The 11,230-nt window shown below is 38.4% G+C and overlaps 1 protein-coding gene across 1 annotated transcript in view; it reads left to right on the forward strand.

Annotated features, from left to right (window-relative positions):
- CNTNAP5 (contactin associated protein family member 5) overlaps nucleotides 1-7,239 on the forward strand; it is an 893,510-nt gene extending 886,271 nt beyond the window's left edge. The window contains exon 24 of the mRNA XM_084797079.1: nucleotides 112-7,239. Coding sequence (XP_084653205.1) covers nucleotides 112-305 — 194 coding nt within the window. The 3' untranslated portion in view covers nucleotides 306-7,239. The remainder of the gene's footprint in view (nucleotides 1-111) is intronic.
- The last annotated feature ends 3,991 nt before the right edge of the window (nucleotides 7,240-11,230 follow it).

Raw genomic sequence — 11,230 nt, forward strand, 5'->3', positions numbered from 1 at the left:
TTGTTTTTATGTGTTAGCTTTGTTGCTTTTTTTCCCTCCAAAGTATGCTCTTGTTTAGACTGAATTTTCTCCATGACAGTTTTCTTCTCTTGCTTCCTGTTTTCCATACAGGCATCATAGCAGTGGTGACTTTTGTCACTTTTTGTGTCATCGGAATCATGACCCACTTCCTCTATCAGCATAAGCAGTCACACCGCACCAATCAGAAGAAGAAAGAATATCCAGAGAACTTGGACAGTTCCTTTAGAAATGAAATTGACTTGCAAAACACAGCCAATGAGTGTAAACGGGAGTACTTCATCTGAACCACCAGAAGATCACCTGGTCCTCTTTATTGCAGCATTTCCTTACTATTTTTCTCTTCTCCTTTCTGTCTTTTAATTTAGACAATCTCTTTCTCTTATCTGCCATTAACTTTCTGGAACACACACAAATCCACTGAGAGCATTGATCTCCTTGACACAGCTCAGGAGATCAGGTAGCTGTGGCTACTGTAGTCCACTGATATTTGAGTCATTTTGACAATGACCAAATGACCACTGGAGACACAGACTTCACTATTGTAAACCAGGAAAAGACACGTGTGCACACAAGCATATTCCATGTTTATATTCCAGTTTCTGAATTTCACTGTTCAGTTTCTCAGGCACTTGTTCTAAGTTCCATCAGACTTGAGCTCTGTGGTGTTTGCCTTTAACAATTTTCCCTGCTCAGTACCATATTGTTAGGTACAATGGCTTGAGAACGGAAAAACGAATGTGTGTGTGGCAGAGAAGATAGTCAGTGATCCTCTAAGCTGAGTTTATCAGGGAGCCCAATAGAGCAGAGCCAAAGGCTATGAGGAAAAGTAAATTCATCCAGGGAAAGCAACATTTGTTCCTTTTGGTACCCTGTGAGAGAGAGAGGAGGAAGGTTGGGAAACATTATGCCACCAAGTAATTCTTCTGGAGCTGACAGAAGTGTGTGTGTGTGTGTGTGTGTGTGTGTGTCTAAAGCAGGTATTTGAACAGTATCCAGATCATTCTTTCCTAAGACATGGCTGACAGAGTAATAAGTCAAGTTAGTGTGTGACTTCTGACAAGGCAGGTGTCCTTTATCCTGCCTGGAGCCTTTCTGCATTTAGGACTTAAATATATGGAAGAATCTGACTCCATAAGGGAGTGGGGAGACTTGACTCCCTTTACAGCTGAGTTGAGAGAGGCTGCAGGTCTGTCTTGAACTGTAGCTCTTCACAGCATCTGTGAGAACAGAGACCGTACATGGAAGGCCAAGTTTATGAGACCACCTGCATGGGGGACCCAAGGCAGAGGGAGTCTACTTTGGCATGCTTGTTTTAGGGGCATTTATCAAGCAACCAGAGTTGTTTATTTGTTAGTTTAATGTACACATAATCTGTAGTCCCCTGATTCCACTAATCATCATTTCCAAAGAGTCTCAGTACTTTCCAATATAGAGTGACTGAATAGTGAGTGGTTGCTTTGCTCCTGCTTTGCTATTCTGTTTTGAGTCATGGAATAGTACCCTGTAACCAAGACAGTTCAAGAAAAAGACAAGGAAGTAGCTGCTCCTATAAATTTACAACTGCCTTCTCCACTTTATAAGAACATGTTAGCTATGTTATTCCTAAGATTGCTGTACTGAAATAAAAAATATACACATATGTGTATTGTGACAGCATAAACAGAATTCAAGTAAAAGTCTAAATTGTCTCCATGAAAAGGCTTAGGCCATCTTACCTCAGCTTGTAAGAAGGAAAAGGGCTGCATGAGAAATGAGAAATATCAGGTAGATTCATTCCTGTCCATCCAATCCAGAAAGATTCTGTAAAGAAGTTTAGCAGGATTCATAATCTAACACATGCAAGGAGTTCACTCTGTCAACTGAGCTATTTCCCAAGAGGCAATAGACCAGCTATTGTGTGTGGCAATGTGGACACCTCCAGATCAGAGGATTATAGGAAAGTCCTTAGTTTGTAAACTACATCATATTTTTACATTCTGTACCTGTACCCATGTATACCTAGCTGCCTCCTGCACTTGATTTATGTTCCTAAATAAGGTAGTAAAGCATCTCAGTCTATGAGTTCTTTGGGTAGCAGAGCATACAATTCATTCAAAGTGGTATCTTCAATTTGTTTATAGTGGGTAATCTTGACCATTTTATAGTAACAATATTTTTAACTCTGCCCTTGGGCCACCTTCAAGAAAAGGCATGGGGAAAGCACGACAACAATTCAGATATTAGGAAATGCTAAAACTAAAATCCATTAATGAGAAACTACTGGCTAAGTTCCTTTGCAGGGAAGACACGATTTGCAAAGCAGGCACTGGACAGTCAATAAGCCATCCATCTTGTTAGTAAGTATCCTATCTCTGACTGTCCAACACTGCCCCAGGCAAGGAGGTAAGTAGTGAAGTCCTCACCAGCTTCATCCTGTTTCCAATTTGTAGTATTTTTTTTTAACCAGGCAAAGCTACGGAGGCACAGTCCTCAACTATGAGATATTTTAAAGTATACGTTCTTTCCCCAAAATTTTCTATGAATACATACCTACCATTTCCCTAACCTAGAATACTGATACCCATTTGCTAATAAATTTCAAGCAATTCTAACAAAGGTTTCCTTGTTAATTTTCTATCTTTAATAAGAGAAATGATTATCTAATTATAAAAGAGTTTTTGAAACTCTATTTCCTTCTGCACTTCCTTCACTGTTATCCAGTTTCTACTTTTCAGATTTTTGGCTCTATAAAAAGCTGCATAAGTCAAACTTTTTCTTGGTTACATATGCGTTTGTCACTAGAAATGGAATTCATGCTGATGTTTAGCCCTAAGCACTTTCAGTAGGAAAACAACAGATAAAGTAAGAATAATCACAGTGGGATATTTTCTTACTGGAGTCTGCAGAAACAAGCAGCATGATTTGCTGGCATGATGTTGTTGGATAGAAAAGGAGATATAATCTAACACAGTGTATACATTTTTTCTCCATTTATTTGTACTTACAGACAACCAATCAGGCAAATGTGTGAAGCCAGTCTCTGCCCTCTGCACAGCACACATGATATTGGCTTCATCCATGGATGTGCAGGATACATAGACCAGGACACCGATCATGTACACCAAATGTTGGGAAACATGCAAAGATGGTGTAAGAGTGTAATCACTCTCAGGACTAAACCAGAATTTTCTTACAATCCCACATCATATACTATGTAATAATCTGAACCCTCCTAAAACAAATGCCATCACAGCTAGAGGCAGTTTAAGGGTAGTGCCAGTTTGGTTTATGCAATTATTCAATTGTGGTTCCCACCTTCAAACAATTACAACCTAAAATAAAACTCAAGAGTATCCTCATACTCTTTTAGCCCCCACTTCCCCCTATGCTATTCCAGGTCTCATGATTCCTGCAATTGTTTCATATTCACTCATTTACACTTGCTGTTCAGGTAAGGCATTCATGGAATATGTTACATTATAGTAAGACCAGAAATGTCTGTGAAATACCCCCATACTAAGGGGCTGTTATTTTATTATTACACAGAAAAAAATCTATCAGTGAAATTAACTGTATGTTTGCTTACCCTAAAAGATTTTTTACACCAGTGTTCTGCCTATGTAAAGGATAGATTTCTGTGATTTTTTTTCTAAGAATTGGGCTTGGAAAATAGGTATTTGTCATTTTGTGGATGTGTCTTTCACTAATTGATTAACTCAGATTCTTTTAAAGAATTCTGGAGATGATATTTTACAGCTTTATTGTTTTTAGATGTGAGAAGTGGACTCTATCTTAATTCTCAACCTTTGTCAGAAGCATAACTATCAGATGATTGCAGAAGCAGGACCAGGATTAAATGAGCACACAGTTCTTTTTCTTGTATTTAGTCATAGGATATATAAGAAATGCCCATAGCTCAAAGCAGTATGTGTGCATTGGATAAGTAAACATTTACTCTCCTTGGGGACTTTAAAGTACAATCATATCAGCAGGTTTTACAGAAACAGAAATGTACAACCGGGGAGCAGAGAGCAAGGACTGTGCACAGTTAATTTACAAATGATTTCCAAAGCTTCTAGTAGCCATCGCATATATGGACAATTCTTAAAATTCTGTCTCTTATTTATTAATTCTACCAGAGATGGTTGCTTTGTTTATCTTACCCAAGCTAGGTAACTGCCCATGCAGACAATTTTCTGTAGAAGTTTACTACAGTAAATGGACTCTTTGGACACAGACAGAACAAATGGTCCCTGTATCAGCCACGATTTATGTAAATGTGGTTCATTAGGTAGCCCTGGAAAATCTGGGACTCTATTATAAATCAGGCTGGCCTAAAACTCAGAGAAAATGATCTGACTATGCCAAGGTGTAGGCCATATAAGATACATTTGAAAGGATGACAAACTTTCCATGTTCTTGTGTCAATTCTACTTAAGGCATTACAAATGTTTGCCTCTGCATATGGCAGGCCAAGGTGAAGACTGGAGGCAGAAAAGAGCATTCTCTACTTCTGTACTCTCTGCTTTCAATTCTCTGGTGAGCAGTCACTTATGCTATGATTCATCTAGATCTCCCCTAAAATGGTTGATAGTCTGACATTTTTCCTCTCCTCACTCTGGCCTAAAGAACCATTCAGTTATATTTAGAGAAATCTCTGAGAGCTAGAAATTAGCTATTGAGTGTGGAAATATTCCTTAGTTAGTTTCTCTACCAACTGCTTCACCTCTTTTTAATTTCTTAGAGCTACAGTCTATCAACCCTATTGCCGCAGCAGTTTGGCAAGAGGCTCCTGGACACCTATATAGTTCTGCCACTCTTTCTTCCCGAAAACATTGCTTGGATATGCTTGGTTGTCAAATGTCCTACAGTCCATATTTCAACTAAATAAATAAATATGAGATTTTGCACCTGCAAATGGCAAAGGAGGTTAATGGGAGGGCTTTCCAGGCTAATGCAAATGCTCTTCAGTTCTTGAAGGATGGCTGAGTTCCTTACACAGACTCACAATGTTTTCTTTAAAATACTCACAGATTTTCTAAATCACTCTGTACATGAATTTTTGGGACTTTCTCAACCTCTGGCCTTACCCACTGTCTTCCTCAACTCTTTTGTTTTGAAAGTGTTTGCTGTTCTTCTTCCTCAGCTCTGCATTCACAAATCCTAAAGAGTTTATCCATCTAACGTGGGAGAATGTATGACACACACATGCACAAAGAGTAAAAATTAATAGGACTGTTCCTCTAACATTATCCAGGAAATTCTATCCATACCTACTTTTTAGGGAGAGAAGTACCACTACTTTGTATTGAACATTCTTTAAATGCCTTAGACATGGTTCTAATGATTGTTTTTGCTATTTTTGAGTGATTCCCCCCCTCTTACTTTGTACTAAGGTATACTGTGGAAGAGTAAGAAGCACATTTTGTAGAGAAATGGTGTACTTTGTAACTTAATCCTCTGTTGTTTGCAATGTTTTTAGTCTACAAAGTGGTTAAGTGGTCATAAGCATGGCACAAATAACAGGGGGCTTTGTGTTAGAGCAAACTTGATGGGATCTTGTCAAGGAGGAGAAGGGTATCCATGGAGCAAACAATGGCCGAGAGCCAAAGCTTCCTCATTTCCCTGGTTCCTAACTCGGTAGTCTCCTTCATGCACTTGTCTTACACCTTAAGGAAGAGGCAGTATTGTGGGCCCTGCATATGAAACAATTTAATCATCTTTGCAGGGCGTTTTCATCCTACCCCAGTGATTTTCAAATTTTATGTTTCTCTAATATAATGCAGGGATGCTTTGAAATTATCACCACGGTGATTATATCTGCACAGGGTGAGCACCGTAATGGCAGCTTTAAATAACATAAACTATGATCGAGATCCTCAGGTCCATTGCCCTTAATCAAATAGTCCATAGATGGAAGTCTAGAAATACTAGAGTCAGTCTAGTGGGCTTTCTTTCCCTTTTCTTGCAAATGCCATCCATTGGCACACAAAATTATAGAAATGTATGTCACTCTGTATCCTCTATAATGTGTACATCAGAAAGCACACCTGACACTCTGTGAACATGCCTCTCTTGATGCTCTTCATTACAGAAGTAAAGCTTGCATCAAATAGCACATTAATATTAGGAGGCTAGTCCCAAATTATGACAAAACTGAGGTGCACTATTGATTACATCCTGGTAATAATTTCATTAGCATTATATTTTGTCATGCTTCAGATCCCAGCAGCAAATCTCAGAAGACATGAAAAAGGCTCTGGATTTGCAGAGTAAACCTTCTGTAACCCTGGACCTTCCTTGAGTGGGTTCCCCAGATGCAGCCATTTTCATTGCAACCTTATAGGATGAAATGAATGGACCTCTGACTAGTTATATTTTCAAAATATAGTCAGGCATATCCCAAAGGACATGCATAAAATATTAGCATAATCTCTTCCCTTTAAATGGCCATACCAACAAGTCTAATCTTGTCCTTCCTTTAATACTCTTGCAAAGAAAAAAATAACCACACCTCGCTTAAAGTAGTGTAGTTGTACCATAATAAGAACTTCATATTTGATGAGGATCAATGCCAATAATTTTCTCCTATACTTGGCAATAGAGAGGCTTCCCAATAGCCTATGTTGTCTTTAGTAGACACTTCCCAGTGCCAGCTAGCATATGGCAGAAAATGTAGAACATAGTAAATGAAGATACAGGACACTCTTATACCTTATGAAATAAACAACAGTTCACATCAGATTGATGAAATTCAAAGACCCTAACAAAAAAATTACTCTATTTATTTCACATGAGAAATTATACTCTTTCTGGCATGGTCAGGAATATATTTGAAAGAATAAGAAGTCAGGGAGACTGTGTTTAGAAAATAAATAAAGTATAAAAGGACCATCCCCAAATATATGTCGGGCTTTCTTTCTATAAAAGCACAACAGAGGCAAAGCAGACCATCTCCTTTGGGACTAGCTGTAAACTTCTTGTTTCTTTGGATATTATGTTTTTTGTTGCTATAACAGAATCCTCAGTCATATGTGATATTGCCTCATCTCAAGGCTGTTTTGCAGACCATGCAACATGTCTTAATACACTGTATAGGAAAGTTAAACTTAGCCTTAGAATTCTTCGTTTTCTATGGTTTTTTGTTTGTTTGTTCAGTTGGTTTTTGGGGCTTTTTTTGCTGTACAGAAGACTTACCTGTAAATATTGTATATTTAATAAAGAGAGAATTTTGTATCATTTTGTGTGGAATACAAATATGTCTTCCTGTGTTTTTCTTTCCTTAATTAGGAGTCAACCAATTAATCCCTCAGTGTCCACTTTGATTTCTTAGATCATTAACTCCTAGCCAACATGACCTATGGGGGAAAAACTCCAGCTAAGGGTTTATTGATTTCAGTGTAGCTCAAAGTTCTGTCTTGGGTTCTCTCAATTTTAACTGACTTATACCAAACTGAAAATCAGGCACAAAATACATGTGCACAAGATCACTGACTTGTTAAACATATTCTTGAACTATCCTGACTTCAGCCTCTCACAGGATATTTGCATACCTGTGGACCCCTTCTTAATATCCATTCACAGCACCCATATTTTTGTCTTATTTTGCCTGCATTTATTTCTTCTGGAAAACTGTTAATTCCACAACAGCTCTAAGTTTGAAAGAATATAAATACATTACTTTGGAGTACATTTGGCTTATTTAGACTTGTTAATTTAGACTTATATTTTGGAGTTGTATGGTAGACATAGACTTATTCATAATAACTAAATATGATTTTATGGGCTGGGGATACAACTCAGTTTATAGAGGCCTTCATAGTACACATAAAAGCCCTGAATTTGATCCCCAGCCCCAAATAAACGTGGCATTATGTGACACATGTCTAATTCTAGTATTCCTGAGGAAGTGAACCCAAGAGGATCATAGGCTCAAGACCAACATCAGCTACACAGTGAGACTGAGATGAACCTGATCTACACGAGACTGTCTCATGCAAACAAACAAAAATCTCCCTAGCATGAACTTAACACTGACAGACAGGAAATTCATGAACTCCTTAAACTGCTCATTCCAGAATGATATACAGAGAAACAGGAGTGAGGGAAGAAGAAGGAGAATCTAAAACTTGTGAAGAATGCAGCCCAGAAGCAACAGGAGTGAGGGAGATTTTTAGCATATTTGAGTTCAGAAAGAATCAGTGAGGTTTGCTGATGGGATGCAAGAGAACATGGAAAAAAAAAAAGAATACAACAATTAAATATTTGATTTATATAAGAAATGAATAGAGAAATAATTTTGTTGTATTTGTAGTAAGGAACATAATCAAGGTTATTATTTGAGAGATATGGGATAAATAAACCTCTCTTAAAAATAGACTGAGGATTCTTACTAGCAACATAAAGTGGGAAGGAAAAAGATTGGAAGTCAGCTGAAAGGGCTGAGGACTACAGAAACACATTGATAAAGGTTCAGTACCAGAGATTATAAGAGTTGCATGCGTACAAGAGACAGACTAATCCATCCTTTATATGCAATTCCTCAATATCATGACAACTAGTTTTGTGACACAGAATCAACTGAGCGTAGACATCCATAGTTATGCTAATAACAAAATGGAAAACAAAACCAAATCCACATAGATCCTGACGGCCAAATTAAATAATCCCTATGGACTACTTATTCAAATATATACTCACTGAGGTCCTCCACATGGCTACTCAAAATTCAATGTGTGTGTGTGTGTGTGTGTGTGTGTGTGTGTGTGTGTGTGTGTGTGTGTGTCCCATGCATAAACACAGGCCTAGGGAGGCTTAAATCTCTGAACTAATTTTTTGAGGCACATTCTCTCACTAGACTCGAACCTGTAGCTCATCAATTTGATTAGACTGACTGTCCATTGAGCTCCAGATATCTGCCTATCTCTGCCTTTCCAGAATAAATTAAAGACAGACACCACTGCCCAGCTTTCTTACATAGGTGCTTGAGAATTAACTTAGCTCCTTATATTTGCACTGGAAGAAATTCTCACCTATGTCAACTCTCCAGCCTATTATTATTGTGTAATTCATAGCAAGTTTAAGTACCCCTGAGAACTGTGCTCAGTGGCTGCTTGTAAGTGAGTTATGTTGGAAACAACATTTGCTCTCTGGTTCTGGCTGTCATACGTAAACCTAGTAATCTTGTCGTTTTGATTTTGAGAGCAGGGTTTCTCTTGTAGTCTTGTCTGTTCTCTACTCCCTTTGTAGACCAGGATGGCCTCGAACTCACAGAGATCTGTCTGCCTCTGCCACCCAAATGCTGGAATCAAAGGTATGACGCACCATGCCAGCTTTGACTACAATCTTGAAATACAATTTGCGTATGATCTTTAGAAATGTTGTGATATCCTGCTTATAAGAGATTATGTGATTCTAAATAATGAGAAAAATGATGTTAAAAGAAATATTTGTAGTAACTTTCACTGTCAGTGAATTTGTCCTCAAAAGTTTCTGGTAAGGCAGGTATGTCTTCAGACTTCAAACCTTGTAGGTGGCTTTGATACAGTGAACAAATGCATCTCTTCTCATACTGAGGTTCATTTCTTCATCACACAACAGATCATTAAATAACTCTGATAACTTCTAAAAACACCTATTTGTATGAAGGAAATTTTTAGAAAACATCAGAAAATGTAAAGATCTACAAATAATAAATGGGCCCTATGAAACTGAAAAGCTTCTGTAAGACAAAGAACACTGTCAACAGAGCAAATCAAAAGCCTACAGATGGGACAACGTCTTAACCTTATATCCAACAAAGGACTAATTTCTAAAATATATAAATAATCAAGAAATTAAGTACCACCAAACCAAATAATCCAATTAAAAATTGGGTACAGAGCTAAAGAGAATTCTTAACAGAGGAATATGGAATAGCTGAGAAATGAACAACCTCCCTAGTCATCAGGAAAATACAAATCAAAATGACCCTCAGATTCCAACTGACACCCATCAGAATATCTAAGATTAAAATCTCAAATGACAGGACATACTTGTGAGGATGTAGAGAAAGAGGAACACTCCTCTATTGCTGGTGGGAGTGCAGATTTAAAGAACTACTTTGGATATAAGTCTGATGCTTTCTCAGAAATTTGGGAATATTCCTACCTCAAGACACAGTTATACCACTTTTGGACATACATCCAAAAGATAATCCACTATACAACAAGGACATTTGTTCAAAAATGTTCATAGCACCTTTATTTGGAATATCCAGAGTCTGGAAACAACCTACATGTCCTCAACCAAAGAATGGATAAAGAAACTGTGGTACATCTACACAATGTAATACTATTTAGCTATGAAACACAAGGAAATCTTGAAATTTGCAGGCAAATGAGTGGAACTAGAAACAACCATCCGATGTGAGGGAACCTAGATCCAGCATAACACACATGGTATATATCCACTTATAAGTGGCTATTAGCCCAAAAGAGATCGTCTCTGAGAGACTCCACTGAGTGGGGTATCAGGACAGACACTGGGACTCAATGGCTGGATTCTTGGTGGAGGACTGAGTGTTGTGGGGAACAATAGGGGATGGAAGGTCCTGGAAGGAGCAGGAACTCCATAGGGAGACCATTAAGGCCTGAGGATCTGGATACAGCGGCACCTGCATAGACTCATACACTATTCAAGAACAATTCATGCAGCGAACCAAGACCTCCTGTTCAGATGCAGTAGATGAACTGCCAATTCTCTATGTGGGGAGTTGGGGGAGCTGCTACTAAATTTTCAACATGCACTCTGATGGCCACAATCTGGTCACTGCTTTTTGGCAAATGGCCTAGTGGGCACACAGAGGAAGGGGATGCAGACTAACCTCATGAGACCTAATAGGCTGTTGTCAGATAGTTGTGGGTAGGAGGGACCTGCATATCAGAGATCTAGGGGAGGGGTATAGGCAGAAGAAGGAGGGAGGGTTGGAATGGGAAGACAAGAGCAACAGGGTAACTATCTGGATGTAATGTGAATAAATTATAATAAATAAAATAGGTGGCACTCAGAGGAAGGATAGCAGGTTACCAAGAAGAGACTTGATACCCTAGGAGCTTATACAGGGAGAGGAAATCCCCCTCAGGAACAGTCATAGGGGAGGGGACTAAGGGGAAAAAAACAAAAAACAAAAACAAAACAAAAAACCCCACAGGTTTTTTTCTATATCTTGTGTGGCCTAATCATGATCACT

Source organism: Acomys minous (genome assembly GCF_964271855.1).
Source record: "Acomys minous genome assembly, chromosome: 1".
In the NCBI taxonomy this organism is placed as follows: Eukaryota; Metazoa; Chordata; class Mammalia; order Rodentia; family Muridae; genus Acomys; species Acomys minous.